This window comes from Epinephelus fuscoguttatus, linkage group LG15 (assembly GCF_011397635.1).
Source record: "Epinephelus fuscoguttatus linkage group LG15, E.fuscoguttatus.final_Chr_v1".
NCBI lineage: Eukaryota > Metazoa > Chordata > Actinopteri > Perciformes > Serranidae > Epinephelus > Epinephelus fuscoguttatus.
Genome location: NC_064766.1, coordinates 29,590,431 through 29,609,598, shown reverse-complemented (window position 1 = coordinate 29,609,598; position 19,168 = coordinate 29,590,431). Strand labels below are relative to the sequence as shown.

At 44.8% G+C, this 19,168-nt stretch overlaps 1 protein-coding gene across 1 annotated transcript in view; it reads right to left on the bottom strand.

Annotated features, from left to right (window-relative positions):
- LOC125901625 (semaphorin-6B-like) overlaps positions 1-19,168 on the bottom strand; it is a 48,289-nt gene that overhangs the window by 26,386 nt on the left and 2,735 nt on the right. Inside the window, exons 2-3 of the mRNA XM_049597367.1 lie at positions 1,130-1,253; positions 75-186 (exon numbers count right to left, since the gene is read on the bottom strand). Coding sequence (XP_049453324.1) covers positions 75-186; positions 1,130-1,250 — 233 coding nt within the window. The 5' untranslated portion in view covers positions 1,251-1,253. The remainder of the gene's footprint in view (positions 1-74; positions 187-1,129; positions 1,254-19,168) is intronic.

Below are 19,168 nucleotides of genomic sequence, written 5' to 3'. Positions count from 1 at the left end.
ATCAAATGAAAGCAAAAGGATATTAATGCGAGCACGTCAGTAACACACAGTTGGAGGTGGTTGCCGTTGGTTACCTGGCTCCTATGTAGAGCGTGCGGTTGACTTGGAGGACCGTCTGGATGTGCAGCTCCTGTCTCTGAGCCGAGCGATGAGCTCTGCCCAAGAACACCGGATACCTCCGCACCACTAACACACACAGACAGACAGACAAATAGAGTAAAACACTCGCTGTAAAAATTAAGTGCCTTGCTCAAGGATGCTCTGACAGCTGATGACAGAGCGAGCACTTTTTGCATCTATATTTACTCTAAGAACTTCCATAACCTTCACTTTAATAGTGTCTTCACTCATTCTTGATGCTTTTGTTTAGCAAAACTGAGATAATGGGAAAAGATGAACGGTGCAGCAGTTAAAGTACACTGAAACGCTTTAATCCTCTTAGTGTGTTTTTTTTTTTTTTTGCTTTTGTTGATGCATGCAGTGCCATAATGAGAAAAACTGTGTGCAACCATTATTGTAATTTTATCGTGGGATAAAAAGGCATTCCCTCCCTCTCCCTCTCCTCCCTACATTTCAGATAAGTGGCAGAGTACAGATGAGGTGGAGAGAGAAAGTGGCAGTATCAGACTAACGGGAAAGTTTCGAAGAGGAGGACAACGGTCTCCACAGGGAGCCCTCATCATCAGGAGACAGATTGGGAGAACGTCTCATTGTCCTTGACTGCAGGGGAGGGAGAGAGGAGGACGTAGTGATCCATCTCCACCTGTCTCCTCCCCTTCTCTCTTCCACCCCTCAGCCCTCTCTCTTGTCATCTGTATCACCCCATCTAATCCAATTGTCTCCCACTTTTTCATCTTCCTGCACTTCTCAAAATCCATAACAATCATCTCTCTGTGTGTCTGTCTGTCTGTCTCTCTCATATTTACCATGCTGCCACTGAGACACACAGGGTGAAGTCTCTTTATTTATCTGTATGCCCGGGAAGCTGGAGAGCAGCTCCACACCAAAGCTCTGACCCCTGACCCCTGATTTCCACATCCACCTTGAAGTCATTTATCATCAGCACTGCACATACAGTCACACACTCTCTCTCTCTCTCTCACGCACACACAGCAGGAAGGAAGCATACCCTCTACGGGGACGTAGCTGAGTGGACTGGGTTCCTCTGGGAATGAGCCATCCGCCAGTTGAAGCAGCAGGAGCAGAAATGTGAGGGGAGGAGCCACGGTCGCCATGGCAGCAACACACATGCACTAAAGAGAGAGGGGAGAGAAAAATGTCATTGTTGTGTTCTCTGTATGTGTGCATGTGCGACAGCGTATATTAGTGTGTGTTCATATTCGACAGGTGTGTGCATGTGTGTGTGACGACAGGGTCAGAAGTGCAGCAGGGTGACTGCTGCCACCAACCTGGCCTCAGCAGGGAGCTAATGTGTTTCTATTGTCTGCGTGGAGGTGTAATGAGGATCTATTGTCAGAAATGTCACTCCATTGTCAAGCTGTGTGAACTGAAGGGGACACTTACAGTCATATAACACACCAAGAGACAAAACAGTCACAGCCTTACAAAGCCACATTGGGTGGTAATGCTCCTTTGGCTAATTGTGTGTCTGCGCGGACATATGGCGGGTACATTACGGGCAATTTGCGACAGAGAAGGAATAGCTGGTCTTTATTGAGAGAGTAGAAAGAGGAGTGAGTGGGAGAAGCTGGACAATGTCTTTCTAAAGGTCAAAAGTCAAGAATGCTCTAAATCAAAAGCAAGGAAAAAAAGGGGGAGTGAAAAGATTTTTGTCTTTAAAAAGTTAAGAGGCCACAAAAAGGTCACACTGTGAAGCTGTGGGAGGCTACTTCAGCAGTTCTTTCAACAGTAACGATATTTTTTAACCTGGACCCTTTTTTTTTTCAAGTTTCTGTGTCTAAGTGACTATTCAGAACAACATTTTTAAAAATTGGTTCAGTAATGAGGGGAAACAGGCTGCAATGTAACAACTCGGGATATTTGTGCATGGCCAATTTACGTGTCGTCAACTAAAAGGTGTTTGTTTTTGCCACTGACACCCATCCATTATCTGTAACTGCTTATTCTGTTCAGGGTTGCAGGTGGGCTGGAGCCTTTCCCAGCTGACATTGGGCGGGAGGTGGGGTACACCTTGGACAAGTCACCAGATTATCACAGGGCTGACACATACGCCCCCCCTTATGCCTGCTTGTTCACGGCAGAAATATCATGCCGCTATGCCGCCTCGCCGTTCTGTGTATAAGGTACGGCCGCGGAGTAGGGGGACAGACTTGTCTCACCTTTAACCCACCACAGGAGGTAGTAACACCGCCAATCGAACCATCACAGGAGATTTAAAAAGTAGCAGTTAGTGGCTAACTCAAAGAAGAACAGCTGCTGAAAATGTCCGCAATTTGGGAAAACACTTAAGTCCGGGAGTTCCTTACCCTCCGAGCAGAGGGCGAGATCAGCTGTCATATAACCAAGATGGTAATAAATTAGAATTGCTATGTTATGCCATTGTTATTGTTTATAAAGTGCTGCTGATGCATGTGTTGTATGTCACTCTAGAGGCTGACACAGTTGCGCTACATGTAATGCCCATCACGCCTCTTTTGATTCCACGATGCTGTGAAACAGTCAAACATTTCATCCTGGAGTGGAGGGATGCTCCAGTCATTTGGTTCTGTGTAAAAATGCAAAGGCGGTATGAAAAGGGGACTTCGACTTCTCCCTATACCGCCATCTCTGTGTAAAAAGGGCTAATGTTTCGGCGCTGTTACTGCCACTGTTCCCAGCTCAGAGGCGAGACAACTCTGTTCAGTGATTGGACCTTTTATACAGAACGGCGAGGCAGCATAACAGCGTGAAATTCCCGCCTTGAAGAGGCAGTCTAAAAGGGGTTATAAGGACAGACAACCATTCATGCTGACATTTACACCTACGGGCAATTTAAAGGCACTTAACTTGAATGTCTTTAGACTGTGAAAGGAAGCTTGTGAACCCAAAGGAAACCCATCCAGAAGGGCTCCAGCTGGCCCGCAGGTTCGAACCCTTAACCCTCTTGGTGTGAGGCAACGGTGCTAACCACAGTGGTGGGTTTGGCGATAATGATTTTGGGGCTGTTTCTGGTGGAACAAAAAGGATCTTACTCTTGGACAAAAAGGTTTATCTCTGTAGGGATCCTTTCTATAATGTTGTCAGACACTAATAATAATAATCTGAGCCTGTTAGTGACGAAAAAAACACAACCACTTAAGTGGGCGTGACTTCACGGTGCATAATTGCCCCAAGTAGCTAGCTTGCACGGCAGCCTTTTTCACCACTGCTGGCTCCAGTGCTCTCTCCCAGTACTGGAACACTTTAAAAAATGTTTGTTCCCATTAATCACTGAAACACAGAAACGCGGGAAATAGGCTTCAGGTTGAAAATTAAAGTTACCCTTTAAGCTGGATGCATGCTGATGTTTAAAGGGTGCAACATTTACTGGGTTCACCATCTTAGTTAAGCGTGTTAGCATGCTTAACACAGTATAGCTGTGGCCGATGTCAGTGTCATTTCTTTAGCAGGGAGGTTATTTGGTGTACGTGACAAATAGAAATTTTAATCTGAAGGTGGCGCTAGATGAAAGTCACAAAAACTTGAAGCGTTCATCCTCTGAGGACCATGAGTGTTGTTGAGACATTTCAGTCTGGACCAAAGTGGTGGAATGACCGACCAACAGACACACCAACGTGCTGCAGAGAGGGGTCAAACTGTCAAAAACAAGCCCCCATGCTCTACATCAGCATCTCTGTCACCCATTAAACCAAGACAGTGGAATAACACTGCTGCACATAAGTTACTACCGCTCATAAATTGCAGCAGCCACACCATCAAAAACAGGTTTAAAAGTGGAAGCTTTTCTATGCATCGACTCAAAATGCCTGTGGTTCAGCTGCACTGTCTTTGATGTGTGGAAAACTTTGAAAAAGAAGAGGAGACATAAAGAGAAAGACAAGACAAATGAGGAGAACAAAAAGGGCGGAGTGCTCGCATTTTGTCTTGGATTGCACAGAGTGCTGCTAAAATCCTGGAAAATGTGGAGTTTGATGGAACAGAAATGACAAGAAAGGTTAGAAATTAAAGAAAAAGATGCGAGCAATATGAACGCCTTTGCCATCAAATCAACCTGAATGCCGTGTTTCATGTTTCCCCCAACCCCCGCTTATTTCCTTTCATCCTCCGTCTCCCTCCCTCCATCACCTCCTCCCCTTCATTTCTCTTCCTTTATATCTCTCAGCTTGTCTGTTCTAGGATAAAAACCCTACGACTGTTTTCAAAGATAGAACAGGTAGAGAGGTGGATGTGCTGGTTGCTAAGGTGATGACAACTGCTATTTGAAGTGCACAGATGCACCCAGATGTAACACACACACTTACTCATATACATAATTCACCTGTGTTGCCAACACTTGACGGTGCAGGTGTTTTGAGTGACAAGCTGTTTGAGGACATCAGTGAGGCGATGTGGTGCTGCAGACTATACACTGGGGGCCACTTCAAATCAAATTCTAGCCCAGTGATTGCACGTTTGACACCTCTAAGCCGTCTCGTCATCAGAAGCGCCGGAGGAGCCCTGAGGTGGGGTGGAGGGGTGGAGGGGGAGGTTTGTTTCATCTTATCTCCATTGGGATTCCCTGAACTGGCGCTGATTGAGTCAGGTGCAGGGTCAGCCTCATTTCATTATGGCCATTTCATGAGAGGATCCAAATTTGATGCTTAAACCTAAAATGAAATTCTGCTGTCTTGTACGGAGCGCGACGATGGATGGATGGAGTTAAACGAAGCGTGTGCTCCAGAGAGATTAGGCGTCATGTGGTTATAGTTTGCGTCAGAAAATCACACCCTTTCTTCTCAGACTCCTAACTCACTCAAATCTCAGCACGCAGACATGGTATACATATTTTTAGATTCAATGTGACTTACTCTTTCAGGGATTATCATTATCCCCTTCATCGCATAATAAAAGGTTCACAAATCGGCTTATAAATTACAGGAAAAAAGACGCTCCTGACAGGACTTGCTGGAAAATCATCACATTTCAGTTTATTTCAGTATCAAAAGACTATTCATTCTTTGGTGTCTTACAGACAGGAACTGCTCAAGGCTAATGCAGAAGACTTTTATTGGTGCCAATTTGCCAAATAGTAAACAAATATAGACTAAAAAAGTGCTGTGGGAGTTGTAGCCCAGGACAAAGCAAGACAAAAGATGTTATAAGAAGTGTCAAAATCCATTTATTTAGCCTTTTCCATGTCCTACCAACTTGGTTCTTACATTTCTGAAACAGTAATGATCTCTATCAACCCAGTTGGCTTAATAAATGTTGGCATTGTACATGTGAGAACCGTTTCCACCCAACACTTTTGTTATGATACCTTTGGAGCCAAAGGTAACCCTTTAGACATGGTACCTAGACCCTAGTGTTTCCACCGCAAACAGTACTCTTAACTGAGGGCGGGGTTGTTGTCATTCACTGCTTCATCCATCACTCACTGTATTTCCTCCATCAGTCTGCACTTCGTTTATCATCCACAGAATGAGGCTGCACGCCGACATTTTCAGAACAAAATAGAACAGGCTGAGTCTCTCTTAATGGGATATTTAAAAGTAGCAGGTTTGAAAGAGTTTCCCAGACTACAGCAGCTATTGTTACAGTTTATTAATATATGTGAAACTCTCCACAGTATGAACAGTGGTTACATGAGCTTCAAAACCAGCCACAACTCAGCCCTGAGCAGAGTGACCGTCCTCTACTGACCAATCAGACTGCAGTGTTCACAGCTCCACCTTTTAGTACCCCAACAGGGGGGGACCAAACATGGGGATGGTACAGAGCGGATTCATTGGTACCATCTACAACTTTTCACAGTGGAAACTGAAAAAAAGCGTACCGACGAACTGAACTGTACCGTATTGCTTTTTGCATTCCGTATTGAAATGGAGCTTTATATTTGTATATTTCAAGTAGTAGACCTGTCTCTTCAGGAGCCTGGTGAGTGGAGTGGGGTCGTCAGGGAGATTCAGTTCACCTGGGCTGGCTGCAGACTACATAAGCTGGGGGCCAGTCTCTCTGCCTTTGGCTAAATGGTTGGTTTTGTTACATTTCGGGATGTGTCAAAAAATTAAATGGCATAGTTTAGTTGCTTGTTGGCCTAGTTTGTTGTGCTGATTTTGGATTTCTCTGATACATAAAGTTTCATAACAAGATTCGGGAACACAGACCACGCCTCAGATGGATTCATTTCCGTACTACGAGTATTTAAGCACACCTCATCCATTTCCTCACCCTTTGAATCTGTTTCCACGTCCCTCCCTCCCCGACCCCCTATTTTCTACTTCTGTCCTTGTCTGAATACAGTAAGTGGGGGACTCCGTACACCAGGAGCCTGCGAGAGACGGTTCCCCCACCCAGAGTCTAGACCCTGCCTGGTTCCACCCGGTCTTGCAGCCACGAGCCGAGTCCGCCAAACCAATCCGTCCATCCACACCTAAACCCCTAATCCTCCCCACCACTTCCTCCCATCCCATACAGCCCTCACCAACAACCCCTCATCCCACATCCCTTTACCCTCATCCCACCATCCCTCGAACACTAACCCCTTCCCTCCTTACCTGCATCACTCTTCTAGACCGCTACTTCATCATCCAAGCTCTCCTTAATCTATCGTAACCAATAAACTGTTTCTATGCAATCTACCCTGGCGTGGTCTTTGTTAGTGAAATAATATTTGGGGAAGGTTTGTGCCACACTTGACTGTGAAATTTTTCCACTGATGGATTGTTTTCTGGGGGATACACACAGGTATTTTCAGGATGCATGTGTGTATCCTCACCGGGTATTAAGTAGCCACAATTCTTTGCACATGATTTGCTGGATGTGAAGGCGGGACCTCTTCAATGAAACCTGCCCCAGTGGAGCCTAGCAGAGTTTAGATAAATATTTCCAGGAGTATTTATCATACATCATAATTTACACTTTCCAATGCGTCCACTGCCAAATAATGAGCTTTTTAAAATACAGTACTTAAGATAAAGCATAAAATTTTTTTTAATGAATCATTTACAGAAGTGATGGAGCATGAAGTGCCACAAAAGTTTCATTTAGCCTACCTGTGTGTTTAATCCAGGTTAATCCAAGTATTATCCAGAAATATATTCTACCTACAAGTCACGTGACTCCAAAAATACTGATACATTTGTTCAACTTGTACAACAACATCAAGACGCACACCTGGGGACACTTGTTAGCCTGTTCCAATGTGTGTTCACCGAATGCTAAGAAGGACTCTTGCCTTGCCTCTGTGGGACCCTTCCTTGGAAGGACTCCTCCGACCAAGGAAGGGTCCTTGACTTTGAGAAACACCAACTGAAACCCAAATTTCTCCTGATGGCTGCTCCATGGGTGTGTGAGAGCTTGTGAATGGTTACTGAGTAACAGGTTCCACCTTGTATGGTAGTCTCGGCCACCAGTGTGTGAATGTGTGTGTGAATGGGTGAATGTGATATAGTGTAAAAGTGCTTTGAGCGGTTAGAAGACTGGAAAGGTGCTATACAAGTGCATTTTCCTGGTGTGAAAAACTGTAGAGATACAAACACTGAAAAACAAACAATTGTGTGCATAAAACAGCCCTAAAACGTGTGTAGTATTATTCACATGCAAACTGATGACCTTCCTAAGTAGCCTAACTTACTCTGAAAATAAAAAAACACGGCATATCTGGTTAAAACATGCAGCGGCACTGCTGGAGGCTATGAAAAAAATTAGCAAAAGAGCCAAAGCTGGGCATCCCTCTTTCCCTCCTCACTCCCTGCTCCTTTCTCAAACATGTATGCAAACAGCCCGCCACATACCAAAACCCTGCAGCCGATCATTAATGCAGCCTCCTCATTAGAGTGCGTATCGATTAAGCTTATTGATCCATAAGATAAACCATCAGATCTGGACCATGGCCAACATATTAGAACTCTGCCGCCGGCCAATGCCATGACAAAGGCAGTATTTTTAACGCCCTGGGCTATAAAAAGAGGTTTGAGGCAGCGCTTTGACAGTCGGTTATCAAGAGTTCCGCGTTTTCCCCGCTGAGCCGAAAGACAGAAGAGACAGATGAAAGATAAAAGACAGAGGTGGTCTGAGCAAAAGACAAAAAAAAAGATAGCGGAAGAGAGATACCGCCTGCTGCAGACTTCCAGCTCATCAAGCTATAAAAAAACAGACCGCGGGTGACAGAATGGGTATCAGGAAATCAAGGGATGAGAGACGAGCGAGTGGAAAGAAGAAAGGGTGTTATGCTATTTGTGTCAGATCATGTTGGTGTGATAGGATTAAATGATGTGACACTGACACTGTTATCACGGGACGCATGTAACAACGACGACAGCCGCTCAGTGTAATCTACCCTCATCAGGCAACCCATTAGCAAATCACCTGCTAACACTCACATCATTAACCAATCAGCAGGTCATCTGAAGAAGCATAATCACCTGCGTTCACCTCTTATCAGTTTGTCCATATGTTTCGTCCTCATCGGCTCATGGGCCCGAGCTCCATTTAATAAAGTCTTTTTCCTCAGGCGTGCTCTTGTTCACCTGCCACAGCTGATGACAGGGGGTGAGCTGCATGCTGGGTAATTCTACACAGCCCCACAGTGTGCCAACAAACTATATGGAAGATATCTACTTAATGATTATCTTTTTAATATTTACCCATAATCCCATCCTGAAATGCCTCAGCAGCCTTTAGTGTGTATTGGTCATGTTTGCAGAGGGCATCTCAACTATTAAAGCTGCTGAGCAAGATCAATACACTCTCATCCCGCTAAACAGAGACAGAATAAAGAGCCCCATCCCTATCTGCACCGAGGAGCATTTACTGACCACGAAGAGACACTAAGACATAAATACATAAGGCCTCAGCTGTCCGGGTGAAGGCGCAGATACACAGCGAACTGGCGTCACTGATGCTGCGAGCACTGTTGCAGAGAGCCATGACCTGTGCTGCACCCAGCCACGGCACAGCCGTTAATTAATCCTTTAATATGTGTGTTATTCATGTGAGTGTGACAGAAATTGGACGCGTTAAACCTAAACACATCTTTCTGTTGGCGTTGACATTTCGCTAGTCACTGTGTCTGAACTGTGTTTTCTGATGCGTTGCGTTAAATCTGTCGTTGTGATTAGGTCTACAGGCAAAAAATCTCTCTCTGGCTCTCTCTCCTTAGCTGCTGCAGCCACTCCACTCTGTGCCTTTGTTACCGTAGCAACCAATAGCAAAGCAAGGCAGAGATGTTCTGTTGCAGTAGATGTGAAAGCGAGGAGGGCGGGTTCGCCCTCTAACACATACAAGCGTACGTATGTGTGAGCGCACACACACACACACACACACACACACACACACACTGATGCGTACACACACTGATGCATATGCTTAAGCTTTAACCCAAATCCCAAATGCACATCAATATGAGTGAACACATACATGGACACCGATATAGGGAGGTGGGGGTCCCCTCTCTCTCGGCGAGGAGGGGGATGGGGGAGCTGCAAGCATTTTGTCTCCACATTATCCACATGCTGGCAACACAGTGTAGCTTATTTGAAATCAATATGTCAACAATGAAAAAATATTCATTGAAAACGCAACAATGCATTTATTACACATTCACTTAGAAAAGATGCTCGGTGCTGAGCCCTGTTTTTTTCCGAGGGGTTTCCCCTTCAAGGATGTAATATTACAGCTGAATCTGAATGAGCTCGCTTTGTAATCCTTCTTCTTCTGTTTATGTAAAACCACTCAGACTCATTAGAAACAGCTTTACTGGACATACGGTGAGCTGTGATGCCACAAACTTGATTTTGGACAAAAAAAGTGTGTGTGAGAATAAGTCTTTTGCTTAATGCTTTTTGTCAAAGGAAGCTCTGAGACTTCCTCTGCCGGATTATTATGACAGGTTGAGCTACAATTTTAAAAGAAGACGGATCAAGAAAGTAAAACATATCAGCACGAAGGCTCGGCTGAGATCCTTTACAAGCTCGTCTCATTTGTAACACACTTGCTCCTTGAAGACGGTATGCAGGTTAAAGCCCGGAATAAAAGCAAGATGGCCTGAGGGTAGAAACACAGACACGGGCTAAACTGGGAGAACTGGGTCACCTTCACACTTCAGGACTCCACCCTACAAGCACTATAGCTTCATTAGTAGTCTTAAAACAGATTTCCACTGGAGTGGAAAGGGCGTGAACAAAATGTAACCCTGTTTCTAACTATGGCACAGTGCTGATACCAGACAAGATTAATTCCAGGGGAAAAAGTTCAGACAAACATCGTGTGACTCCAGAACATAAATCTGTAGCTTGTCCGTCAGTAGCACCATCAGGTGCAACATGATGTTTGCTTAACGGATGTAACTCTCAGGTGTCTTGTAAGTTGTTACAGGAGGTGTAGGTGACATTTAGAGCATGAGTCAGAGTCTAAGCCAGGGCTGCCTGCACATGGCTCTCAATATGGAGGTGACTGAGCTGTTGGCCAGCAGCTAGTGGTGCTAACAGTGCCAACAACAGCAACAGTGCTGACAGAGCTAACCGGGCTAACATGGGGGAGAACTGGAGGGTGGGCGTTATGCCTCCTTGACAACATTGTTTCGCCACTGTAGGTAGGGACGGCGGTATCAGCGGTAGGAGTGCAGTGCAGACCAGCGGCGATTAGCAAGCCAGTAGGATACACACAATCTATGACAACAAAGAACAGAGAAACTCAGATTACAACAGACATAGATGTAGTGTGACTTCATTCTCTGCTTAGGGCGCCATTACTGCGCTATATCTTCACATAGCAAATGTTTCTTTGCTGCTAAATTAATGATCTGAATGTTGTTAACAGCTCATTCAAGAGGGATGTTTTGAATCTTGGATCTGAGATTTCACTTTAGTGTCTTTTTTAAAAGAAACTTTTAACACAAAGCATAAAAAGTGAAATTGGAAAATATAACAATGTGCAGACTTCAAGAAAGAAGTTGGTAATTGGAAACCAGTATTTAACGGAAAAATTTTAGCACTCTTACACTGGTGTGAGCACTTGGCTTGTCTGATTAGCCCCTTTTAACCTGCCAGATTTTCTGCGAATGTCAGGCCCTTTTGCCAGCAAGCTGTGAGCGTTTAGACCAACAGAGCCGAATTGGCGAGTTGATCCGAGGTGCCCAATTTCCCGCCTCGTAGGGTAGTCACACTGGCGGAACCCTTTTAGTTTAAACAGACCGAGGCGGCCTTCTGCAACAGGAGGGGCTGTTGATGACCTGTGGGAGGAGCTGTTGATGACGCCGCACATGCGAGCCACTGGCGGTGGATAAACAGAAAACAGCTGATAGCAGGAATTAGCGAGCAGCTAGTAGCAAGAGACACTGTAAAGATGAGCAACTGGGGAGACAAGGAATTGCGCGCCTTCCCTGCCCTTGCAAACAAAGAGGCCATTAACTGTCAGATGATGAGGATGGTGAGGAACGGGCCAACTTACGAGAGAATTGCCAAAGGACTGACCAGCTGCGGCTTCCCTCCCACGTCACTGTTTACGTCACACGCTAAGCTACACGTTTTGTTACTTGCTCACGCCCTCCATTGCCCTGAAAAAGGCGCATTCTGTATAAACAACAGTAGGTAGGTGGCATTTTGCTGCACTCCCCGACTTTGTTTTTATACTGCCAATGCTGAAAGAAGACTGATTGGGCTTTCCTGCAAATTTGCAAATTCCTGTTTAAAAAGGGCTATTGACTCAGTTGAAAAATATATATGACAAACACATGGATCTGAAGAATCCAGAGGGGTTAAAGCTCAAAATTTAAAGATATATTATGCAGGATTGTCTTAAGAAAACTGTGTATAGACTCAATCATCCCGTATAACCCACTATAAAGTGTGCAGTGGTGTATCTATCTGCAGAGACTCTGCCCTCCGCCTGTATTTCCGTCATATTTTCCTGTGGGTGTGATGTTTATGGGCATGTAGCCCCCCAGCCAACAACAGTACACAGGCGAGGTCTGGACTTCATAAAAAGGTAGCGAACAAGTGGAAGCTACGAAAATCGTAGACACAGCATTGAAAAAATGCAAATACATAAGTGAAATGCAAAGCAGAAAACGAGAGTGAATCTGGGGCTAGATAGATGGACTTGCACTTGTATATCGCCTTTCCAGTCTTTCGACCATTCAAAGTATTTTTACACTACAGATTCACACACACATTTACACACGTGTGGCCAAGGCTGCCATACAAGGAACCACCTGCTACTCGGTTTAGACATTCACATACACTCACACTCCGATGGTACAACCATCCAGAGCAATGTGGGGTTCAGTATGTTGCCTAAGGATACTTCGACATGCTGACTGGAGCGAACTGCCAACCTTCCGATTAGTGGATGACCTGCTCCTAGTGGGCCACAGCCGCACATTAGCTGTGGTAAAGCCAAAGGTTGGTTTTCACTTTTGCTGGTGAGCACTAAAGGAGGGGATGAGGAGTGATGTAGAGTTTGCCTGTTTTCTGTAGGAGAGGTGGGCGTAGTAGGACAGGCAGTATACCTTTGGCCTACCAGGCTACTAGTATTTAGTCCTGCCAGTGTTGGTAGCTCATAACTCGAATATTAAACTTCCATTTTTAAAAGGAACAAACTAACAAAACACTCTCCACCAAAAATTAAATGAACAATTTCTTCAGTTTCACAAATTCACAGCACCAGCTCAGGTGGTAAATGTTTGTAAGGTCCACACATTGCTGTAGAGATAACTGTTAGGTAACTGGACTGGATGCAAGATCAAAATGGTTGCCGTGGGAATAATTATTTGCTGTATTAATATTCTACCATATCAGGTGGCAACACCAGTAAAACCACATGCTGTCAAAGCAAACCAAACAGGTCAGAGTGAAGACAAATGAGCACACGGATATGTATTCAGATTCCTGTTCACACAGACGTAAACACAGTGCAAACGTGCATGCACATACCCACCCATGCACACGCACAGGCACACACACACACACACACACACACACACACACACACACACAGTCATGCTCTCTTCGGCAGTGGAATCACTGTGTCAAGTCTTTATCTTATCGAGGTGGAGGCGATATTCCCTCAAGTGGCTGCCTGTCTCCTCGGAACAGGTCTAATCAGAGTTAAGGGAATCTGTCTTTTGCTGTTAAATATCCTAAAATACTATTCAATCTACAGGGTCATTTATATGCTAATGCAAAGGTTACCTCTGCATAGGCCTTTGACGCAGCTGTGCGCTGTTAGGTTATGCGTGCGAAAGAGGAAAAGAGGAGATGGGAAGAAGAGAGAGATAGTGGGAGCGAAGAATGAACTAAAGAGGGAGATGAAAAGAGAAGATGCGAGCAAAGGTAGAGAAGAGAGATGAAGAAGGAGAGCAGGGAAGAAACAGAGACAGAGAGGAAGGGAGATATTCCCCTGGGTGAGTGCCATAGGTAATTAAAATAGGATGGACAGAGCTGGAGTCTAGCCAGAGAGAGCTCCATCTCCCCTCAGACTTCTTCCCCAATCAGGCCTTCTGCCTAAAGCCAAATTGCTGCTAGTGACAGACACACAGTAGCCTATGGATGCAGTGAGTTATCAGCTTATGGTTAATGGACATGTACATGCAGTGGGATAAACACAAAGCTCAGAGAATGCAGGTGAAAAACAATCAAACGCTCGCAAATGACGAAAATTTGGGCTGCGAAACAGGGAATGAATGTGCGTCTGGTGCTGCACTGAGACTGAGAAAGAAATGCACATGAAAACAACAAACACACACACACACACACACACACACACACACACACACACACACACACACACACACACACACACACACATTTATGGTGCTGTACGAGCTGCAGCAAGGGCAAACGTTACTAACCAGAGTTTGACTGCAGTAAGCACATATACATTCACTGCACAGCTCTGAGCTAGAGGCGAGCACATGAGTATGCGGTGCACGCACTCAGACACACACTATGAGCACAGAGTCGAAACACACGCACACTCCGGTGCGTACGACGGCAACGAAGACGCAGTCTAATTACACAACAGTGACAGGCGGTTCTCGTCTGTGAATTTGACCCGTTTTAATGCCGCTATTATTCTGTTTTGTCACACAGTGTTAATGGTGCACTTTGTACTGTACGAGGTAGTCCATGACATCTGTCTCTGGGGAGCATTTTTCCTTCTGCTTAAGTGTCTTATGGTAACCTTTGTGATTTTCTAATATGAAGCACAAAGAAGAATCATCTTACTGCTTGAAAATTGGTGTTCCCTTGGTATAAATAAATCGTGATACCAGCCAAAAGTATCAGTTCTTTGTTGTATATTTGGTTTGTTTGCTCTCTATGGTTTGACTGACCACAGCCCAACATCTCCCCTTCTGTCATTTTCTACTTCAACAAAGACTATGCTAAACAGGCTGTGCTAATGTCTCAAACGTGGCAGCCATTACCATATATCTCATACACAGTTAGTGGCTTCACTTAGAGGGAGGCTCGGCTGAAAGGTAGCTCATACTCTCGTCATGCCGCTCTTTGTGTGCTGTGATCACCACTAAGGGTAAATATAGCTCTTTTGGCGGAAGCCTGCTAAGAGGATCACAGCTCACAATAGGTGGTCTACACACAACACATATCAAAATGCCAGAGAACCTGCTCGTGGATTGACATACACACACCTACAGACAGCATACACAGCCGTTGGTGGAGACGACACCTCCCCCGAGAGCTCTCTCCTCTCCTCGCAGGTATAATTGTGTTTCTGCTACACTTTGTTCCTCTCCCCTCAGTTGTGACTGGGCCCCAGATGAAAAGCCATAATTAAAAGAGAAAAGTTGTGTTTGTTTCGGAGTAGGGACGGGTGTGGGAGAGGACAGGATGAAGGAGCGAGGAAGATTAGCCACAACAAAGCTTCATCAGGCTACAAAACCATCTCGAGTAGCTGGGAGACAAAGGACTCGGATGCGCCTTTATCTCCCAATAAAAAAGTCCTCCAAATCCCTCTGGCTAAGCTGCCATAACTAAAGCCTGCCGTTGGCTTAGGTGCTGGCTGAATTTGTTGGACAACAAAAGCAGCAAAATATGAGAGGGTAGACCAAGCTCCCGAGAAATGTGTATACCTCCGTTCATTTTGTGCAGAGAAGCAAAAAGTCAAGTGCCTCAGCGGTGGCATTTGAGAAAAGGTTACTTTGTTATTTGCTTATTTTGTTTTGTTTGTGTGTGCGTGTGGACGTGTGTGAGTGCGCTCAGTGAGAGTATGAAGTGGACGCTCATTTTCTCACTTTGCAATTTTGCGATGTAAATGAGATCACAGAAGGTAAGAGATTAGACTACCTTTATCTCTGAAAGTTGAAACAGCTGTGATATCACTCACAACCAATTTGCCAGGTAGTTAAATGGGAGGACCAGCTGCATGCAAAGAGATGCGTCCATTTCGGGGACAAAACTAACTCGTACTTCTTATGACCCTCACATACACAACAATACACTCATAAAATATGCATGTGTGTACCTTGAGCAGCCACACAGACCTTGTAAGTCCAGCCTGGTCTGGTCTCATAAAAGTATGTGGAATGGACACCTCTGAACAGGGTGGTGGGCACGAAATGTGTTTAAATTACGTGCTAGCAACATTAAAACAATGCCAAAGCAAAGTCAGTGAGGATCTTGTTGTGTCTTGTCTTGTCTTGTCTTGTCTTGTCGTGGTGGAGACATGAATTAAGTAGAAAGAGAGAGAAAGTCTGCGTAAGGCAGCTGAGAGGGGTTGTCAAACAAACATGGACTTTCACCCAGGAGACTAATGTTTGTGTTTCACGTGAAAGCAAAAGTAAACATAACTTAATGGACTTTATATAACAATGCAAAGTACTTTACATAACTACCAAGGATAAGCAAGTACACCATTGTCTGGGTTTGTACCTGTTCATCCAAATAAATCATTTGTATTCATATCTCTACAAGATCTCTACGTGGCGGCATGCCAGTGCAGTGGTTAGCATTGTCGCCTCACAGCAAGAGGGTTCCTGGCATTGGCGAACCCTTCTGTGTGGAGTTTCCACATTCTCCCCATGTTAGTGTGGGCTTTCTCCAGGTACCCCGGCTTCCTGCCTTCCATTCCCAAAGACATGCAGGTTAACTGGTGACTTTGGTGAAATTGTCCGTAGGTGTGAATGTGAGTGTGGATGGTTGTCTGTCTCTATGTGTCAGCCCTGTGATAGTCTGGCGACCTGTCCAGGGTGTAGCCCACCTCTCGCCTAGTGTCAGCTGGGATAGGCTCCAGCCCCCCCGCGACCCCTAACAAGATAAGCGGTTACGGAAAATGACACTTTTAACCAGAATGGGTGGAGTTTAAACTGTAAGTGAGTAAAACCTCCCAAAAGTTGTCATTAAACTTGAAATTGATATGGCTTAATCTGAGTGTTCTGCTCAACCCTAGTAACTACGCAATATACTTTACGTCACTTACGTCCTGTACGAAGATATTCTAACCAAAGTCATGATCTTTTCGTGAGCTTAACCAAGTATTTTTTGTTCTCTAAACCTAACTAAGTGTTTTTCTTTCCCTAAATCTAACCAAAACTGCGACTGCTTCACAACTGTGACCGTTCGCAACAGACATAACAGATTGGCAGCACGTAATTTAACAAATTTGATGCCAACCTCCATGTCTGTTGTTAAAAGCTTGTGTCCATTTCACGCATTTTTTATAGATTGTGTAAAATAATGGATGTAGCCACCTTGAAGTCACTCATTGTTCGTGGATTCCTATTTTGAATCCTAAAGTTTAGCATTTTGCTGTCACCATCTTGTTTTTTTTGGCACCAAAGGTAACTAAATTTGGATGGGAGGGTGGAGCTGTGGAGGAGGGAGGGCTGGATCTGAATCACAGACTTTGGTAAAGTCAGCAGACAGCCTGTCACTTAATTATGCAGAGCTGTAAGCCTTAATAAAATGTAAATGGGTGAGTTTAAAAAGAAATTGTCATGAAGGGGGAAACCAATTTTTTTTTTTGTACCAGGCTGTAAATATTAAGGGGCTGCACCATGGTTAGCACTGTCACCTCACAGCAAGGGTTCCTGGTTCAATCTCAGGAGCGACTGTGCGGAGTTTGCATGTTCTCCCCATGTCAGCGTGGGTTTTCTCCAAGTAACAGGTGACTCTAAATTGTCCGTAGGTGTGAATGTGAGTGTGAATGGTTATCTGGTGAACCCCACCTCTTGCTCAGTGTCAGCTGGGATAGGCTCCAGCCCCTCCCCCGCAACCCTCAAGAGGATAAGCATTACGAACATGGGTGTCTATAGGGATTTACTCGTTTCTGGAGCAGGCCTCAAGTGGCCATTCACGGAACTGCAGTATTTGGCACTTACGCCTTGGCTTCATTTTCCTAAGCTTGGAGGTTGCCGCTTGGTAACTAGTCAAAGTACATAAGTTTACGTCACTTACATAGTTATTTTAGACAATTCACAATCTTTTCCTAAACCATGTATTTTCTGTTCTCCAAACCTAACTAAACTGACCGTTTTAACACATTTCATGCCCAGCACCACGTAAAATGTTGTTAAGAGGTGTCAATTTCATGTATTTCTGTGAGATTATATTGGCATGTCACATCATCTACCTGCAGTGGTAATGATGATGACGATGAGGGGGCGTTAGAGGGGTTGTTAAAGGTATACTACGCAGGATTGTTGGCCATCCCAAGATTCACTCTCGTTTGCCGTTTTGCCTCGCCTCACTATATTTGTGTTTTTCAGCGCTGTGTCTCTTGGATTCCTGCTGCTTACAGTCTGGCACCTGGTTGTCACCTTTTTACAGAGCCCCAGCCTCACCTAAACACTGTGGGGGTACACGCCCATAATCATAACGAACAAAGAAAAAACAGGCAGAGGGCAGAGTCTCTGCAGAGAAATAAACCATCACACACCTCTAGTGGGTCCTAAGTGATGATTGAGAGGGATCATTTTCTGTATGAGTCTTTACTTTTATAGGATAATCCTGCATGTATACCTTTAATAGACAGGACAACACACTGCAAAATGAACACACATGTAAACCCATTACATGCAGAGACCACACAATGTGCGCAAGGATGCATTAAAAGAGGCTGCACCTCGAGGGAGGAATCTCTGAAGACAGAGTCATAAAACTGAAGATACATGGCGACCGTAAAGTATATGAAGGATTTGTACATTGAAAACAACTGCAGGGCATTATTACGCGGCACATGTGGCTGATACAGCAACCAAATCCACATGGTGCAGCCACCTCGGCCACATGAGCATCATTTATCTCGTGGTGCATGGACAATTTACAGCGGAGCCTGCCATAGGTAAAGCTCCTCAGCTTGTGTGGTAGCTATTATCTCGCTCCTTTCCTTCTTAAACATCTGGAAGGAGTTGTTCGAAAAGCCTAGTTAGGCTCCTGAAAGCCTCTCACATCAACACACGATGTTTTGCACCAGAGAGTTTCTTTTGAATGTATTTGTCTCAGGATAAGAGCTCCTTTCTGACAAGTAAAGAAAGTATGCCCGCGTGACACCTGCCCTTCTGACCTTCTTAATCCTGCACAATGAGGTCCACACTCGGGAGGACCCTGCAGGAATAGGTCACCCAGCAGATGCCTGCCCAGCCAGGTCCTTCTGATCTCATTGCCCTGAGGTCTGCAGACTTCAACACCCTTTTTCAAGTGTTGATTCTGTACTAAAGAACCCCGCCAAACCCTACCACCAGATAAACACTGCACTCCGTGTGAAACTGGAACTTCAAAAGATACTGTAGCTGGCCGCTTTTGAGGAAAATCAGCATTCCTTCAAATCTCCTGACACTAGTCGTAACTTTGCTTTATTTCACGATCAGATTAGTGAATGTCTATTTTTCTGGCGCAGAGAGGGGTGGTTGCTTTAGGGCAGATGGGAGTTGATTCTGCAAGTTTTGCAAGTTACTTAAAGTTCATCTAAACAATAAAAGAGCGTGCACTGACATTCTTTCATACATAAGCAGAGCGATGAGTGGGAGGTTTTTCTAGACTGAGTGAAAACAGGGAAATCTACAGCGAGGTTAAAGCGAGTGACAGAAGTTTTAAGCAAGTGTCCTGGG